This window comes from Echiichthys vipera (genome assembly GCF_963691815.1).
Source record: "Echiichthys vipera genome assembly, chromosome: 5".
NCBI lineage: Eukaryota > Metazoa > Chordata > Actinopteri > Perciformes > Trachinidae > Echiichthys > Echiichthys vipera.
The window spans coordinates 31,869,046-31,887,873 of NC_139830.1; the positions used below are offsets into that span (position 1 = coordinate 31,869,046).

Sequence of the window (18,828 nt, forward strand, 5' to 3'; positions counted from 1 at the left end):
AACAATTCAAATCAACACTTTTCATCCAATAGAGAGCATGCACATGCTTAGTAAAAACATGGCTGCAAGTATATTTTCTATATACTGTATATAAAAATGGATGGCAAGCATCCGCCTGTTGTATTATGAGATAATCTTCGGTGCCAAGCTGACATTTTAGGCTGATAATGACACTTCAAGACACTGGGCCGGTGTTTATTGTACAGTATCTTTTTGATATGCAAAAAATGTGTGTGTGAATATGAAGTTCACGTACTTCCCTATCAAAATCCCTCTCCAAATCCTAACTCATCTGGAACTCAGGGGCTTGCCGCCACAAGTCAATCAAATGTGATTCAGGGCACCTAGCTAACCCCGCCCGTCATATAAATCCACACTTGACCGTAAGCTTGGGGCTTGTTACTAGCAGAGTAATATCATAGGTGTGTGTTCATATATCTGCTGGGAAAAACATGCATTTCTAAAACAGTGTGATTGAGGTAAATGTATTCATTTGTCCTTGCTTCTCCTCCTCACTTCATTCAGAACAATCAGGTCGTAGGCTACTTGGCATCAGCTGCGTCACACATGCTTTTTTGATTACAAACTTTAAAGAGCTACTGCTCCCTTAAACGTGTTTTTTGAGCTGTAAACTAAATGATATGTCTGTACTGGGATGAAACACACAATGCTGGTGTTAATACTGACATTTCTCACCAAATATATAAAAATCAGCATTCCATGGGTTAAAAATGGCTCAACATGCCTCTTACTGTTTTAAATCGGCCCTAACCTGCAAGTCCAATGATTCACCAGTTGGGATGTTTGAGTGCAGGGGAATTTTAAAGGACTGTAGTAAAAAAGAATTCAGTCTGATTGCCTCCACATGGCTCTCACTGGAGTTTCATTCCCGACAATGTTCCCAGCCTTGTCTCTCGCCCACTTTTCTTGGTCGTTATTCAGCCTCATTACAAACATACCTCACAAACATACCCCTAATTTAAAGTGTAATTCCGGCGTAAAATCATCTCTGCACTTACATACATCAAATAAGCCATGGAGACAGTTTTTTTGTGTACAAACTATAAACTGAGAAATCTGGGAGAGTCACTTACAGCTGGACGTGGCTAACACTGATTAGCTCGGGGCAGTACGGTGAAGGCATTAAAACGGCTTTTTTAACCACTAATACTGCTCAAAATAACACCAAACCTCTGCAGTAGCATGAGAAGAGTCCCTACACAGAAAACAAAGCAGAAACAGCGTAGTTAGTGAAGCCAGAGTTTATTAAAGAGTGTTTTAAAGACTTACCTACTGGCCCCTGTACCAGCTCCTCTCATAGTAAAGTCCATTCAAGTGGATTACCAAAGTCAATCCCAAAGGAAGGAGCCCATTGGTGCTTTGTTTTGTGTGTAGGGACTCTTATCATGCTGCTGCAGAGGTTTGCTGTTATGTTCAGCAGTATTAGTGGTTAAAAAAGATGTTTAAATACCTTCACCGTACTGCCCTGAGCTAATCAGTGTTAGCCACATCCGTCTGTTAGCGACTCCATGGCTTATTTGATAAATATGAGTGCCAAAAAAGACCATCGCCAAAATTACACTTTAACTAAGTCGCATTGAGGTTATTCTATACCTCTTCTGCAAAAGAAACCTAGCCAAGACAGGGTCACATAGAAGTGGATCAGTGGTTCATGAAGTAAGAGAGATGGTGGAGGAAACGAGGAGTGATAACAGCACTAATGGCTGCAGTGCAAACAGAGCATTACTTAGCTCCATTGTTAGCTCCCACTCACTGGAGAGACCTGGCTTCCATGGGAGAGTGGCACTCATCAGTGGACACGTGAACTCCTATTTTTGTAATTGGGGCGGCGGCGCTGTAGGTGACCTTTTGTATGAGCACCGATCCCCCACAGAAGGCCGGCCTGGGCAGCGCGCTGCAGAGTAGCAGCGATCAGTCAGCCAGCAAGACGTGAACAGTTTCAACAAATGAACGACCTCATTCCCAGGTCATCAAATACTGATGCCAATGGAAGGGACTCACATGCACTACCGTACTCTACAGAGGAATTGTTGGGTCTATGTAAATCATAAATAAGTCATAGAGTGTGGTCTTTACCTACTCTGTAAAGTGTCCTGAGATAACTTTTGTTATGATTTGACACTATAAATAAAATTGAATTGAATTGAATTGAATTGAATTGAATTGAATGCACATGAGGCTGGACCGGCTACTAAAACAAAGAACAATGCAAATATTTGTCTGCTGCCATATTAATGTTCTGAATGTTTAGTACAGCTCCTCTTAGCAGTGATGTCACACTATTTTCACTCATATGACATACATAATGTCTGAGGCTATACCTGAATACAAGGACTTATATCTCATCAGTTTTATTTCTGTTAGACACATGGCTGCTAAAAGGAAAGGCCAATTTTCAAACAGGCTATCAATTCTAAAACCCACTTGTGTGCAGCAGGGTGCTCGATGCGGTTGGCCAGCTGTGGCTCCTGACTCTTGCTTCTTGTCAGTGCTATATTAGGGAGGAGCTGCAGCAGTTTGCGGGAAGGTGGCGGTGGTGTGTGGGAGGACTTGGCAGTGCGTGTCTTTGAGGCTTGAGTGGCCGGAGGGGTGCTCGGCTCCAGGGTGTAGGCGTCCTCAGTTAGTATGGAAGGTGTGTGGTCATCTGAGCAAGGCACCACTGATATGGAGATGGAGCGGCCGTGGATGATGGTGGGCTGCAGGGGGGTGGATGGGCTTCCAGAGCTGGAGAGGGGGCTAATGGGAGAGAAGGCATCACTGTCCTGCATGGACTCAGAGCTGTTGGAGCCTGAGTCAGACCTTGGGTCACCTCCTTGAGTCAAAGAGTAAAGATCACAAATTAAAGAGTAGTACACAAGTAGAGTACACACTGTCACATGTTACACAAAGATGGTTGGGATGGTTGATGGAAGAATGTAATCAACGTTACCTACTAGTTGTGTTTGTGTCTTGTATATTTGGTTGTGTTTTGTGTCTCTGGTTGTGTTTTGTATATTTGGTTGTGTTTTGTGTCTTTGGTTGTGTCTTTGGTTGTTTATTTGGTTGTGTCTTTGGTTGTATTTGTGTCTGGTTGTTTATTTGGTTGTGTATTTGGTTGTCTTCTGCCTCTTTGGTTGTCTGGTTGTGTATTTGGTTGTGTTTTGTGTCTTTGGTTGTGTTTTGTGTATTTGATTGTGTATTTGGTTGGTTATGTGATTGTGTTTTGTGTCTTTGGTTATGTTTTATGTATTTGGTTGGTTATTTGGTTGTGTTTTGTGTATTTGGTTTTGTTTTGAGTCTTTGGTTATGTTGTGTGTATTTGGTTAGTTATTTTGTTGTGTCTTTGGTTGTATTTTGTGTCTGGTTGTTTATTTGGTTGTGTATTTAGTTGTGTTTTGTGTCTTTGCTTATGTTTTGTGTATTTGGTTGGTTATTTGGTTGTGTTTGGGGTCTTTGGTTATGTTTTGTGCATTTGGTTTTGTTTTGCATCTTTGGTTGTGTTTTGTATATTTGGTTGTGTTTTGTATATTTGTTTGTGTATTGGTTGGTTATGTGGTTGTGCTTTGTGTCTTCGGTTGTGTTTTGTATATTTGGTTGTGTATTTGGTTGGTTATGTGGTTGTGTTTTGTGTCTGTGGTTGTGTTTTGTGTCTTTGGTTGTGTTTTGTGTATTTGGTTGTATATTTGGTTGTGTTTTGTGTAATTGGTTGTGTATTAAGTTGTGTTTTGTGTCTTTGGTTGTGTTTTGTGTATTTGATTGTGTTTTGTGTCTTTGGTTGTGTTTTGTGTGTTTGGTTGTGTTTTGTGTATTTGGTTGTGTTTTGTGTATTTGGTTGTGTTTTGTGTATTTGGTTGTGTTTTGTGTATTGGTTGTATATTTGGTTGTGTTTTGTGTCTTTGGTTGTATATTGTGTATTTGGTTGTATATTTTGTATTTGATTGTGTTTCTGTATTTGGATAATTTTTTCTGAATTCTACTTATGTCAAGTTGGTGAAGTTGTTTTCTAAATCTGTTTTTGTTTTGTCTATAGAAGAATCTGGGGCCTCTTTCACAAAGCAGGTTAAAAAAACTCTGAGTCTAACCCTGAACTCTGAGTTGATCTACTCTGAGATAGGAAACTCTGAGTTTTCGGTTCCAGAACAGCAGATTTGCGTTAGGTTGATCAACTCAGAGTAGTTTGACCTGGAGTTAAGCGCGTGCACCACAAGTAAAAAAAGACAGCATCAATGGAGCCCTGATTCGACGAGTCACCATGGCAACGGGGAAGCGAAGGGCTACGCTACAACTGGAATTGGAAATATTAATGCGCTCATACGGAGAGTTTGAGCAGGTTTACACCGCTGCTGCAGCAAAAGAGACGGAGACGGTGCTGGAGAACATTGCGTCTCGGGTCAGTGCATAAGTTTAAATGTAGTCCAGTTGCAATCACAGTAATATCACAGGGGAAACTGCATGAGTGGGAGCCTATTTGTTTATTTCATTTATGTGCAACCCCACGGGGGAGAAGCGGAGCTTAAGATGAAGCATAAAAACATTTTTCAAACAGGTAAAACCTCAGCACAGTCTCATGGTGACGCCTCATTTTGAGCATGTTTTACATCGTAAAGTAAATATTACCGTAAGTGGCTGTTTTTTATACAACATATCAATGTTGTATAAAAAACTCCCATTTGCAAAAAAAACGCAGCGCAACACACTATATCTGCTGTGATATAAGAACATGACTGGTTGTTAATGTTGCAAATGTAAGGAGGGGTGAGATGGACTGTGACATGAAACGGTGTTGTGCCGTATTCAGCCCCCTCGCATTATGGGCGATATTCTGGATCAGAAGGCTGTATAGGAGTAGTTTATATACCGGTAACCCAATTAAAAGCACACACTTTTGAACCTATGAATTGCAAGAAAAGCTGGGATTATATTTAGAAACGCCAAGTCAAATACATTCAACTTGCTCAAAAGATCCATTTCATTCATTTAGTAATTATGGCTGCAGTATATTAAGGACGTCTATGCGCGGTCTGATAATCATCTCCCGACGAATATTTAATTCTCTTTGCGAAATGCGTCACCTTCATTCACGGGATCGTTATCAAAATGACATGCCATGGTAGTGTAAATATTCACCACTTAATATAACTTCTAATGTAGGCCTACTGAATGATTTTTATACGTTGTATACAAAAACTCCCTTGTGCAAAAAAACGCAGCGCAACACAGAATATCTGCTGTGACATGAAACGGTACCGCTCAAACAGAGAATTGCCTGGAAATGCAAGAACATCTATAATCAATAGTTTGATAATCATCTCCCGACGAATATATAATTCTCTGCGCACTAATTCTGCACCTTCATCCACGGGATTGTTAACAGAAGGACACGCCATGGTAGTGAAATAGTCACCACCTCATATAACTTCTAATGTCTGATGTTTGCAGTGATTTTCTGAAAAAACAGACGGAACTATACTACGCCAAAACTCGCCCGCTGACTGAATGAATGAGGAAATCAAATGCCGTGTGTGGCTGAAAGAGGGCGGAGACAGAGAGAAACTCAAGGTTTTCTGAGAAAAACCTGGTCCCGACCAGGTTAGTTTCAGAGAGCATGTTACCATGGTAACTGACCGAGAGGTTAAGTTACCTCTCTTTGTGAAACAGGCTAGAGTTACCCCTCTGTCTCTGGTTTGAATTACCTCCCTTTGTGAAACGGAAAACTCTGAGTTTCCCTCATTTCAGGGTTAACATACTCAGAGTTTTCACTAAACCTGCTTTGTGAAACAGGCCCCTGGTGAAGTACCGGAAGTGAACAAGTCTCCATTACTGCGGTGGCGTCTCCCTCCAGTATGAGTGTGATTGTATGGGAGATGTCATTAGAAGTGAACCTTTTCTCCAACCTTCACAAACCTTTACCTCATGAAGAGAGCTTGTAATTATTTACCTCCATCACTGATTAACTCTTGACGTCTTGACGTTTACATAGTGGTCATTAGGGTTGCCTTTGTTAGAGCAACTTACGTTATATTTCACAATAACACCACATTGAGTTAATTCACTGTGTGTGACCACGGCAGCCTTGATAGAGGCGTCTAATGTGAGCTAGCTAAGCAGAGTTAGCTTAGCTGACATTATTTTTTCAATGTGTTAAGCTAGGCAGCCTCATGCTGTTCACTGTGAGACTGTCGAGTGTGAACCAAAACTGCGCGTCCGTTGCTGTTGGGAACAGTTGGGTCCGGTTTCAAAGTCTTAAAAGGACTGAAAGATAACAATACAGGAGCCACTTTAGTTGATGTTGTAATCATGTTCTGATTTTAACTCAAGTATCAAAAGAAACCATATATTTGAAGATGCCCATTTCAAACACACCATATGTAAAGTATAAAACCAAGATGGCCATTAAGTAAATCAGATAATAATTTATCAAATTTAAGATTAGACGGAATGAATAAATCAACCTCTATACTTTTTATTGCATTTCATTTTTTTTAAGATAATTTTTTTGGCAGTTTTGAAGTCTTTTTTATTAGATAGGACAGACAGGAAATGGGCTGAGAAGGGGGGGGGGGGGGTATTCAGCAAAGGGCCACAGGTGGAAGATGAACTCACGGCCGCTGCCTCGAAGACCTTCAGCCTCTTTACATTGGGCGACTGCTCTAACCACTCCATGCCCCTTATTGCATTGCTATTTATGTCATTCCCATGCATTGACAACATACAGGGCACACAGTTTCCTTGTTCACCTGTTTCATTGGCACTCTTCAGACAGGAGAGGGCAGCAGTGAGGCGAGAACGATCTTCTGAGCTGGAGCCCAGCCGTCTCATCATGTCCTGCAGCTCAGAGCTGGAATTCTGCAGCAACCCGTCCACTGAGAGCTGCTCTGCTGCAGCCTGCAGGTGATCAGGAGGAAAATATGTTGGAATAATCCGCGGGATATACAGAATATTACAGTGTGTTTCTCTGGGACCCTGTATGTTTTTGTACTTCTCTTCTTTGTACTTGTCCCTCTAATCTGCTGATGCATCCGTTACATGAAACATTCAATCATGAGGAACTATTCTACTCAGAGTCAGCAAAAATAAGAGGAGGTAGACTTTCACTAAACCATCTCCAAGGAGATATCCAGGTACCACAAGGGCCAGGGGTGCAGATCCGATGTCCTGACTGGGGGACACACAGAAGTGATTTAGTTTTGTTTTTCTTGCCTGTATATAACTCATACCATGCCACCATAAATCACAACTTGGTTGTGAGGCTCACCATATCATTCAAAAAGTACTGCACATGGAATAATTTCCCGTTCTTACCTTTCTTGTTAATTTGTCCTAAACAGCCAACAGAGTAGCACTGCTTACTGAACTGTTAATAAATATAATAAACTGTATAATAAATCATCATTTGAATGGTCTCAGGCATCTAATGTCACACCAGTTCTTCTCTTCATCTCCCTTTCCTCCCAGTGTATGGGACTACTTTATGCATGATTCACTGATATGCATGAATATAAAAATATGAAGCCCTTTTCTTAAAGCCTGCTGATCATCAGCGGCTGTGTGAGAAACTCCCCGTTCATTTGTGTTGGAGAGGAGCAGAGCAGAGATGGATGTGGAGTCAGAAATATGTTTGTCAAACATTATTCCTTCCATCATTTCAATCATTTCTGTTCAGATGGGAATCTAAAGTGTTAAGAAAATACATTTGATCAGTTCTCAATAATTTGAATAATAACATGTCCCCCCTTCCCCTCTGGAATCTGCACCCATGACATGGGCGTTTTGTTATTTCGGCCACCCTTTTTTGTTGAAATGTCTACAGATAAGAGTTTAAAGTGTTCAGCTGTCCAAGAGAGGAATGACACACTTGTCAAAAAATAAGAACCCCTGTAGTAGATGTCAGTGAAACATACAACAGACTCTTAATGTTGCTAGGCTTTACAAGAGCAGAAGAAGCTGAACAATGACTGGACCTGTGTGCGACAGCCTCTGGTACAGTAGATGAACATGGGAGCTATCACCGTAGCTCACACAGTAAGTAACTGCAGGTTCCCAATACAGTTGGGTGTACAGCCATCTGTATTACATGAGAGTGTAAGGGAATTGATAAGATTACGGACATTACATGTTGCAATTTGTGAAATGAATCCACACTTTCTTCCTCTCCACCATCTGTCTATGTTCTTAACACAGCGCTGTACATGTACTAGCACGCTGTACATAGCTGCTAGTGTGCACACGCTAGTAGATCTCCCTTTTGTGTGTATGCTAAAACTAAAATGTGTGTGCTCATGGAAATGAGGGTATTTCAAAATCCATGTTGTGGCAGAATGAGACAGCAGTGAGTGTGACGAAACCAGTATACCGCCCACCCCGAGCGTAGATGCATTAGTTTGACATCATTGCTTTGCAATGTACAACTGTCAGAAAAATATGCGGCTATTGATGAAAGGAATTGATATGCTTGCAGACATAGGATTCTGATGGATCAGACAATTTGGATGTCTGTAGGTCTTGAGACCGTCATTCAGCCCAAGAGGACAGAAAGTGTCACCAGAGGGATTAAGACGAGAGAGATCTCTTATACTGACCATTTTATCCTGATCTTCAGGTTCAGTTTTTTCCCAGTGTGTTCAACATCACACATGAATGGAGCCTTCAGTGGCCTATATGTTTACATACAAGGCATTTGTTCTAGCTCATTTAGCAACAATATATTTAATATATGTGTAATAAAAGTGGCCTTTCCATTACAGTCAAATACCCGGTGTAAGACGGGTCTCTGTGGCTGAAACGCCCTAATTTGAATGTGAGCCACCCCTATTTGACTGGGCCCTGTCGAGAAGCAGGGCCTTTTTTGTCCCCTGAAAAAAGCCTTGTTGCTGATTGGATATAGCTCTCAGCGGGATGTGACGTAGAAATCAACACCACAACAACATGCGCCATTTGCAAAAGCTGGCAAAGTAGAGAGTAGACACTTTTATCCAGCGGTGTAGTGCTATTTTTTTTTCTACCACAGGGCAGAAAATTATCTGTGCACACAGATATTTAAGATTGTTGAATGTAAAGTGCAACACAAATAAAATGTATTATTGTTTTGTAATGGAGACACGCCGAGTGAGAAGGCATGCCTTGCAGAGACTGTCAAATCAACACTGACATCAACATGTGTGTCTTTTCATTTGAGCTTACCTTGGTTATTAAATACCATGAGACTGTGTGTTAGCAATACCAAAAGTAATCAGCAACGAGAATGACTGGGTCTAAAGGGGCACAGCTGAACATTAAAGTGTGTACGAGCAATGTCAGACTCGTTCTGTGCAGACAGCAGGACAAGCTTCAACAGAGTTTATGCAAGTGGAGAAGGGAAGGTATTCTGTGAAAGGTTGGGTCATGTGACAGCTGGATTTGTAGAACATGGACCTGTCAACAGGCTGATTTACTTTTTATTTAGTCACTTACACGGAAATAGTGTATTTAGTTATTTCAAAAGTTTGCTTTTATGGTTTCGAAGCAAAAACATTAACCTGCAGTGTTAACTATAATGTGTTAACACTGCAGGTTAATGTTTAAATGTGTTAACGAAGTTTAAAATGGTGTATGGAGTGACAGCTAATGTTGTATTTTTAAGTGGTTTTTAAGGAGGGAAACTGCTGTAATGGACTTTAGACATAATAACACAGCTGTATCTAAGGCCTCTGTTAATCCAAGAGATGAGTTCCACCTTTAATAGCTGCAACATTTAAGTGATGAACACGTTAATGCATCAGTAATATATATACTGTATATAGTAGTAGCATTATAGTTATACATACACCGTATATATACAATATATATATATATATATATATATATATATATATATATACACTATATATATATGATATATCATAGTAAAGTGCACTTTTATTTTAGGTACATTTTATTTGTCATAAGTAAGCTTTAAAATGCAAGACATTGATTTTAACTGTAAATGCATCAGTTTCAAATATCAGTTACCGGTCTCATTAACTGCTAATAAGAGGTATCGGCCCTGAAAAAACGCTATCGGTCGACCCCTACTATTGGTATGTGATGTATCTGGGAGACAATGCTGAGAATGGATGTGAGGCATTTCCCAACTTCTTTCTTTGTTCTGGGAAAAAAAAGCAATCTTTACATTCAGCTGGAATTAATATATGGCTTCAATAGTCTGCATTATTTAGGCATCTTCCACTGTTACAGTCTTTATAGTATAAAATTCCAAGACAGTGTGTCTTTGCTGAGTCACAACAGAGAGAGATACGTCCTGGCAGTTGCATGTAGGTTTGTTTCCAGGACAATACAACTGTCAGGATGACGACAGCACATAGAAAATATTAGTTTGCTGCTATATTTATGTTCTGAATATCGAGAACAGAACTTCCCATTAAAGCAGCAGTCCTGGCCAATGAGAGTGTCGGAACTCATAGAGGTGTTTCCTGGCCTCCTGTGGCCTAAATTTAGTACCTGAAGGAAAAGTAAAGTTGCCAAAACTCATATGTCAAAAATTCACCACCAGCAAGTGTTTCTGTCGTCACGCACCAAGTCACTTGATTGCCATTTGTCCAGCTAGTGTTGCAGTCTACATAAGAACCAAACAATAACACTGATGAAGTGGCCACATTCCCATATAGTATGGGTAAAGTTGACTGCCAGAGTCGAGACATGTGACAACACAATGGTGCCCATGATGAGATAAAACCAATCCACCCACAGGAAATATTGACAGTGAAAAGTGAAAGTGTCCACACTTCTACAACCAAGATACAGCCACAGATTTAAGCAGATGAGCTCTATGGGTGCTAAATAGGTCAGTCCGTTGCTTTGGTTCAGACTGAAAAACCTGGATCGACTTTCATGAAACTTTGTACAGACATAGTTATTATCTGCATTACAACAACTATTGGATGATTTGTCATGAAATCTGGTTGAGAAATCCATGTTCTCTTCAATGAAATCACTTTGGTGATCTTCTGAAATGTTGACCTGACCTGATGATGTCGCTAGATGAAAAGTCAATTTGTCCAATTCTTGGGTTTATGACAAAAATCCTATGGCCACTAATGACATTCCCATCAGCCTCAGCAGTGAACTGTGTTTACTGCTACCTAGCTAATGTTAGCATGCTAACACGCTAAACAAAGAAGGTGAACAGGGTAAACTTTAAACCTGCTAAACACTAGGGGAGTAAATCACAAGTTTTCATCACATTACAGAATTATATTGATTCTTTTGACAACGATACGATATTTTCTGACATCACAAATTCTGCAAGGTTATGATTTCCATTTGATTTTATTCACCAATATGAGACCATATCATCTGCACATTTAACACAGAAAGATATATCACATTTACATTAACTTACGAAGAGAAACTAAAATATTATATGACACTTCCAGAGCTCTTCCAGACATTTAAGTGAAAAAAGAACTATTGTTTTTAATAAAAACGACAGACAGAGCAGCCAGAATGGCTACACATGTGTCTTAGGGCAAAACGATTCATTCTTCACATGATCATGTTTTGGCCACATTCTATCTAAAATAAAGCATATTTAATGGAAACATCACCTTTTTATCAAATTATTTAGTTATAATAGTTATGATTATTATTTAAATTACTGTTAGAATAGTAAATCAAATGATCACAAAAGCTATTTTTAATGCTAAACATGTCCTGTGGTCCAATGTCCAGTTTAACGATAAAAGAGTTCCCTATTGTAGGCTAAGCGTTTATATATAAATTAAGAAACATGCCTATTTAGTTAACTGGCTGCACAGAGTTCAACCACTGGAGGGTCAAAGATGTGGTCAAAGCTTGTGATATATAAACTGATACATCTCACTCTCTCCTTAGATACAGGCAGATACTTGGTTTAAGCATGGTTGTGTATATGTGCTGATAAATGAAGGCCCTGCCGTCTAGGTCCTTCAAAGTAAAAAAAATCCCTTTGTACACCAGAATCATCACATTTGTGTTTCCATTTTTTTTGTGCAGAATTAAAGAAAGAAGTGGCTAGTTAGCATGAGCGGTGGATGTTAATATAGCTATGTCATGGTCAGAAATGGTGTTCAACACACCCTATAAAAGACAGAGGAGTGAAGCCACAGGGGCAGGAGGGATTTTCTTTGACATAATACACAAGCAAATATTAGATATGGAGGAGGAGATGCAATTTTAGAAGGAGAGGGAACACAAGGTGTTTAATAGCAGGTGGCTGATATCACAGTGAGGTCCAACTGCAAGAAGGGGGGAGCAACTAAAAGACATTTCCAAGTTTTAACTGGATCTGAAAAACCGTAAAGATCTGGCAAATTTGTCCAATGACAGCTTAAGCTACAGTTTCCACACAAGCAGGAAAACAACACGGAGCCATGTTGTAAATGGTAAACACACTTGTACTTAGGCGCCTTAGTCTTCTGACTACTCAAGGTGCTTTTACACTACCTGTCACATTCACCCATTCACACAGACATTCATACTGATGGCAGAGGCTACCTGCCCATCATCTCATATAATATAGTCATTCAAACAACATTCACACACCAATGCACAACATGGGGAGCAATTTGGGGTTCAGTGTCTTGCCCAAGGACACTTCGACATGCGGACCAGAGGGGACTGAACCGCCGATATTACGAATGGAGGACGACCTGCTCTACCTCTGAGCCACAGCCGCCTAGTCCGGTGCAGTTATCCTGCAGTGTGTATGTTTGTGTGTGTGTGTGTTTGCGTTTTTTATTCTTTGCAATGGGAGCAGAGTGTATTTACACTCTGCTACAAACAGCAACTGCATGACGAGGTGCTGAGCGTCCATTCTGTGCTGCACGGTAAACCGATACTAGAAAGGTACTGCGGTATCCTGCCGTTAAAAACAATACTATTTCATGTTTTATTAGTATCAGTACTTTATGAACTTAGTGTGACAGCGTGCCTGTGTGCAGCTCCTCTCTGCTGCAGCCAGAGTGGGCGTGGTTACAGAGTGACAGACAGTCAAAGAGACAGACAGACATGAGTGCTCCTGCTGACCGTCCTAGGCCTGTTGAAATAGGAGACGCAGGGATGGAAATATTCCATAGCCGACAGTAAGGGCAGGCTTTAAATCGATCCAGAACAAAGGAGCCAACACGTCCAACTTGGAGAAACATCTCACTGACAGACATGAGGACTTGTTCAAAGAGTTCAGAGAGCTGCAGGTTAGAGATAGATAACATTAATATCCCCGGATGTAACGTGAAGTCAAGTGAGTGTTTATTTAGTGACAAGTGAACTGTTTTCACCATCAGAGTTGGAGGAGGCAGTCAGGGCTAAAGCTAACTGTTTAACTGCCCCATGTGGTTCACACATCTCTGTATGTAACAGTTCACACTGGAGGCATGAACTTTACCAGAACATGAGCTGGTGTTCACAAGGATGATCAACAACACCACTTAGAAATGATCTATTTTAAGGCAGTCACTTCTGCTAATGTAACCAAAGCATGTATATTTTTGTCAATCATTTATAATCTAGATTGTCATTTATATCAGTAGAGGACGGTCTGATTAGAGCACGGACCTCCACCAGGTCTGGGTCATTTAGTGAAACTTTATAACATCTTAAGTTGCTATAAAGATCAGCAGCTTTTACAAAACTATATGAAAATTAATATTTTGTGTGTGTCAAGTGTTTTAATAAAAAAAAATTAAAATGATTTTAAATTCCACGTTCTGTCAAGTTATATTTAATTTCATTACTTCGATGTGTTTATTTCTCCGCTGTGGTATCGTTTCAGTATCAAGATATTTTAGGCAGGTATGGTACCAAAGTCAGCATTTTGGTATCGTGACAACACTACTGCACATTTTTTCTGGTCGCCTTGAGTTGAAAAATGTTCAACTTAAAACGGTGTACTTGTCACTGTCAGTGTTTTCACCCATCCAATCACAGTGGAGGAGGGGCGGGACTAACAGGCTACCACAAAGACAAACCCAAACACACTGATTTATTGCACCACTTAGCACCAGGATTGTCTCATTTTTGTACAAATAAAAAATCATATTATTGTTGAGTAATTCAAAAGATGCAATAATCATATAATCACACTGCATCACAATTTGTAATGTGAATTAATTTCCCCCACTGCCACTCCCATCAGGAGTTCTTACAGTGAAACAGTAAAATCATCATTCAACATTCATGTCAACTTGATTCTTGAACAACTGCCACCGAGTCACCTTTTCTATCTTTTATTATTTTGTCACGTCACTGTAACAGTAGGTTCTTCTTCGTCTGGTTTGCCTCCATTGTCTTAACAGTTGCCTCTCTCTTGTAGTGATTACACACAAGTTGTCCTTTTCTGAAGGTAAAATATTTTAAACACCACATCAGTATCATTGGTGGCTGCAATTGACAAAGCATGGATCTCGTTTTACAGAGTACTTAAATACAGAAAGACACTGGCTAAAACCCCTCAATGGTTATGATTTCAGCAAAGGCTGCAACAGTGTGTTTGTGTTTAAACTGTAGTCTGAATCAAACTGCAGGGGTCTCATGCTCTGTCCACAGAGCCTTGCTGTTTGTTGGGCCAAAGCAATAGGTCAGGTGCAGTAATTGGTACGTAATGAAATGCAGGACTAATACACCATCAGGTTACATTAGTAAGGTAACCAAATGAAGCACACTGTAGCACTAGAACTCACACAACAAACACACTTTAAAGCTGTGCTCTACATGGACTATACAGCCCCACCACAGATGAACCTTTTGAGGTGAGGCAGCATGAGAAGCAAAACTGAAACAATAAAAAAGAAAAACATGTCTTAACAGTGTTGTTGAGCACGCCTACATTAGCCTGCTCTCCTGTCCTAGCAAAACTGCTAAATAGTATGATACTGCGTAGTTAGCTACTTGTCTGACCTGATCAGCCTATCAGAGGGCAGCAGAATAAAGAAGGCCCTAGATTCAGGTCTGCATCTCCATTCCACAGACCTCAGTGTGGACATTTTCAATGAAACCAGTCTCTCTCAAAGAAACAGTCCCTGTGAAAACTGCTGACAGTGAAGACTGTGGATTTTCCAAATAACCACCTATACATTGTTTCTGTAAGCACACACTGCTGCTGTTTTTCAGATCTCATCCTTCTATTATTGTATAGGGATGGAGGAGAAACAGACAGGGACATCTAACGCACACAAAACTAAATCTCCAACTGCAATGTATGTGCAAGGCATGATACCTCATGATTACGGGGGAAACTATTGCCTATCATGTTCATATGGGCAAGACTTTCCTATCAGCAGTGCATGTCATTTGTTCAAACTACTACAGTGACAGTTGAAAGCATGTCTGTTCAAAGCCCCCACCACAGCGACTTCCTGGCTGATCCAATCAGGAAGTGCAGTTCTCCGATTGGCCACTAGGGGCAGTTTGCACAATAGAGCAGTTTCTCATTGACCCCCATGTTAAACAGGCCGTTTCAATGCATAATTAAACATGTTTAAGGCCTGGTACAAAAAATCATTCTAGTCTGTATGTTTGATAGAGGGAGACCAGGGAGACACAGGAAACATGGAAATGATCGCGGCCTGTTATCAAGCTCATTAAAAGTTATCATCCCATTCATTGATTAATTGATTAATTGCTTATTGCGACAGGCCTGCGTTCTATATCAATAAACTTTGAATAAACCATAAACAATCGTGTGCAGCGGTCGGGGCAGGGCTTCAGGGCTCTGCTACATTCTCTGGCCCTGTGGAGATAGGTCTGGCAATAAGGGTGCACTCACACTGTCCTTCTGCACCGGGCCAAAACCATTTTTTCAGCTAAAGCCTAGAGCGTTTGAGCAGTGTGAGTGCACCCGTTCCGCGCATAACTGCGGACAGCGGGCCGCGACAAGTACCCTAAAGCCTGGTGCGCGGTGCGGAAGGACAGTGTGAGTGCGCCCTAAGAGACTAGGGCTTTGTGGTCTGAATCGAGCATGTCATTAGCAGGGCAGATACTTTGCCAGAGATACTAACGTTACAGCCAAACTCTATTTCACGAGTCAACACGCTCATGAGTGAATATCCTGCAGGAACAAATTGTGTACGTCTGCCATATTAATTTATACTAATTTATACCCCTCCACTAATTAAATCCATATACTTTTTAACCAAAATGGTTATGTCAAAGCAAGTGACTAATACGCATGTTTAGAAATGAATACCTCAGCTGAGTGTATTTCAGCAGTGTTTCTTATTGCGAGTAGCCGACTTGGGTGTGTCATTCGGGCGAATACTGTGATTTGGGGGCACCAGGCAAACGCTGTCTCACTTCACTGTTTCCCTTGCTATAACTGGGGATGTTGCTATTGGTAGTGGTAGTAGAAGTACTCAAAACTTTCTTCTGAAGTAAAACTATTTCACCCTACATTAAAGGTCTTGCATTCATATGTTTTTTTAGAGTGAAGGGTGAAAGAGGATTTATCAGCACAGTACTTTACTTCACGTCTGTTCAGGGCGGGTTGTGACCCTGAGTAGGGGCCCAGGGATCTGAATTGTCCTGACCGGTGACTGGCTTGGTTTTAATGGACAAAACAAGGGTTGAACATGGGTCAGATAAAACAGGTCTGACCCTTGTCCAGAGCAGTGAAAACACCTTTCATAGTATCTATTTTGGCACATATTTCAGAACCATGGACAGAGAGCAAATCTAATTATCATTAATAATTTATTTCTATATTAAAATTGTAATCTTTATAAATTAAAGTTGTAATCTCTCTCCCAAAGTTCCTTTGGAAACCTAACAGTGTCGACTGTATTTGTATTGTTTCTTCCCCGGAGTTGTTTGTGCTTTGTCGTCTCTCAGGTCTCTGCTGATCGTGGTGGTGCCTGCTGCTGTGGTCCTCCATGACGCTTCCTGCTACTATTATAATCTATAACCTTAGCTGTGCTTGTTTCTACTTTTCTGCTGTATTAACTGCCATAACATATAAGTCATATTCACATTACTATAGATATTATTATAGTTACTGGAAGTGTGTCTGTCTCTGTCTTTGTGTCTGTCTTTGTCTTTCTCTGTCCATCTGTCCCTCTTTTCTCTCTTTCTCTCCTTTTCTTCCTCCCCAACCGGTGCAGACAGATGTCCGTCCTCCACAGAGCTGGGTCTGTCTGACGTTCCTGTCTGTTATAGGGAAGGTTTTCGTTGCCATCGTACTCTACGGGGAATTGTTGGGTCTATATCAATCATAGATAAGTCATAGAATGTGGTCTTTACCTACTCTGTAAAGTGTCCTGATTTGACACTATAAATAAAATTGAATTGAATTGTATGATGTCAGTAGATTGGGACCTCTTACTTCTGCGGTGCGGTGTGATGCCTTCACATGCTCCACACTGAAAGGAGGGCCAAAGAGAGAAGGGCAGCGATGTAAAAAGCGTCACTAACTGTGCGCTGCATTTGATTTTAGAGCTGGAAACTGTTGGTATACAGATGGTATTTCTCAGCCTAGCAGCAAATACAAGCACTTTCATTAGTGGCTCATATGATCAATCACAATGTTTTAACTCACTCTGTGATAGATAGGAACTTAGACAATTAACAAGATGAAAATCTGCAAAGTACAACTTTAACAGAAAATAAAGAATTGCCTGATTGACTGCCATGCTCAATTGTAGATGTACTAATGAACAGTTAAAACAGACACCACCTGCCTCATGTGTGTTTTTTGCATCATCCAGACCACAATATGATTTCTTCATACTTCATTTGTTGTATTGTGGTTGTCATGCTTCAATGGGATTGGCTCTGCTGTTTCTGTGTATTCTGTGTATTTACTAGGAATGCTTCACATTCCTTCTGATCGACCCATGAGCACTTGCACTGAGCTGATGTAGCTAATGTAATAGGCTGAAGCATTACGCTCATTGGGCCTTTTCTGAGCAACTGTTAAAGATGAAAAACTGCATGTAGACTGATTCAATGACTGTACATTTCCATTTGTTTTACATGTGATATATTTGTCTACCCATTTTTCCAATCTGAATATCGGATGGCAAGTGGGAGCTGAAGCAGACAAGCACTGTGATATGTAGTGTCACAACCACATTTTGATCGCGGACCAATATTCAAGAGGATGGGACTGATGTAATGAGCCCTGAGTGCTGACATCAAAGACGTGAGTGTACAGTGAGGAGGCGTAGGAGAGTCAAGGCTCTGATAGTGACTGTGACTGATAGCCCTCTTTACTTTCTGTCTGCAGGACACTAGAAGAGGACTGGTGGACCCAACCTGACTGATCCGGCGCTGGAGCCTCAGTGGAACATGAGTTGAGCTCCTTCTGGTAAGGCCTTCATCCTTTCCCTGTTAATTGACAACCAAGGCATATCACAAATAGTCTGTAAGTAGCTGCTACAAACTTAGAGCTCATTAAATCCTCTCAACCGAAAACAAAGATGACATGTGCCATGACAGCGGGGACGGACTTAAAACCATTATTTATAATAATCCACACACGGGGCGTTTTGAGGGGAATAGAATGAAAATGTTGCTTTTCCATTAAAAAATAAATTTAGTCTGAATTAATATTTAAAACAAATTTGACGGGTTTGACAATGACTTTCTGTCCCATTGTGTTTCCATGGTAGCAGCCAATAGCATTGGGCGTTGCTGGTTGCCAGGGTTGTCTGTTGTTGGGTGCAGCTACTGTAGGCTGGCACTGGGTGAAATGGACTTTGCTAATCCTGCAGCTGCTTCGGGAGCCTCAGTGAAGGGGGCGTTATTTGTCCCAGCAGCTGAGTGAGCGGAGACGGGCAAAAACCAGTCAATATAGGCCAAGCATTCACTCCATGGACTGAG

At 40.8% G+C, this 18,828-nt stretch overlaps 1 protein-coding gene across 9 annotated transcripts in view; it reads right to left on the reverse strand.

Annotated features, from left to right (window-relative positions):
- The window catches only part of LOC310947158 (kinase suppressor of Ras 1-like), a 70,986-nt gene that overhangs the window by 30,029 nt on the left and 22,129 nt on the right, over positions 1 to 18,828 (reverse strand). For all 9 annotated transcript variants that reach the window (XR_014593207.1, XR_014593208.1, XM_083913868.1 and 6 more), the window contains 2 exons: positions 6,738 to 6,885; positions 2,446 to 2,833 (listed from right to left, as the gene is read on the reverse strand). Coding sequence is in view for 7 of the 9 variants with exons in the window: in XM_083913863.1 (XP_083769989.1) it covers positions 2,446 to 2,833; positions 6,738 to 6,885 (536 nt within the window). In the remaining 2 variants the exon portion in view is untranslated. The remainder of the gene's footprint in view (positions 1 to 2,445; positions 2,834 to 6,737; positions 6,886 to 18,828) is intronic.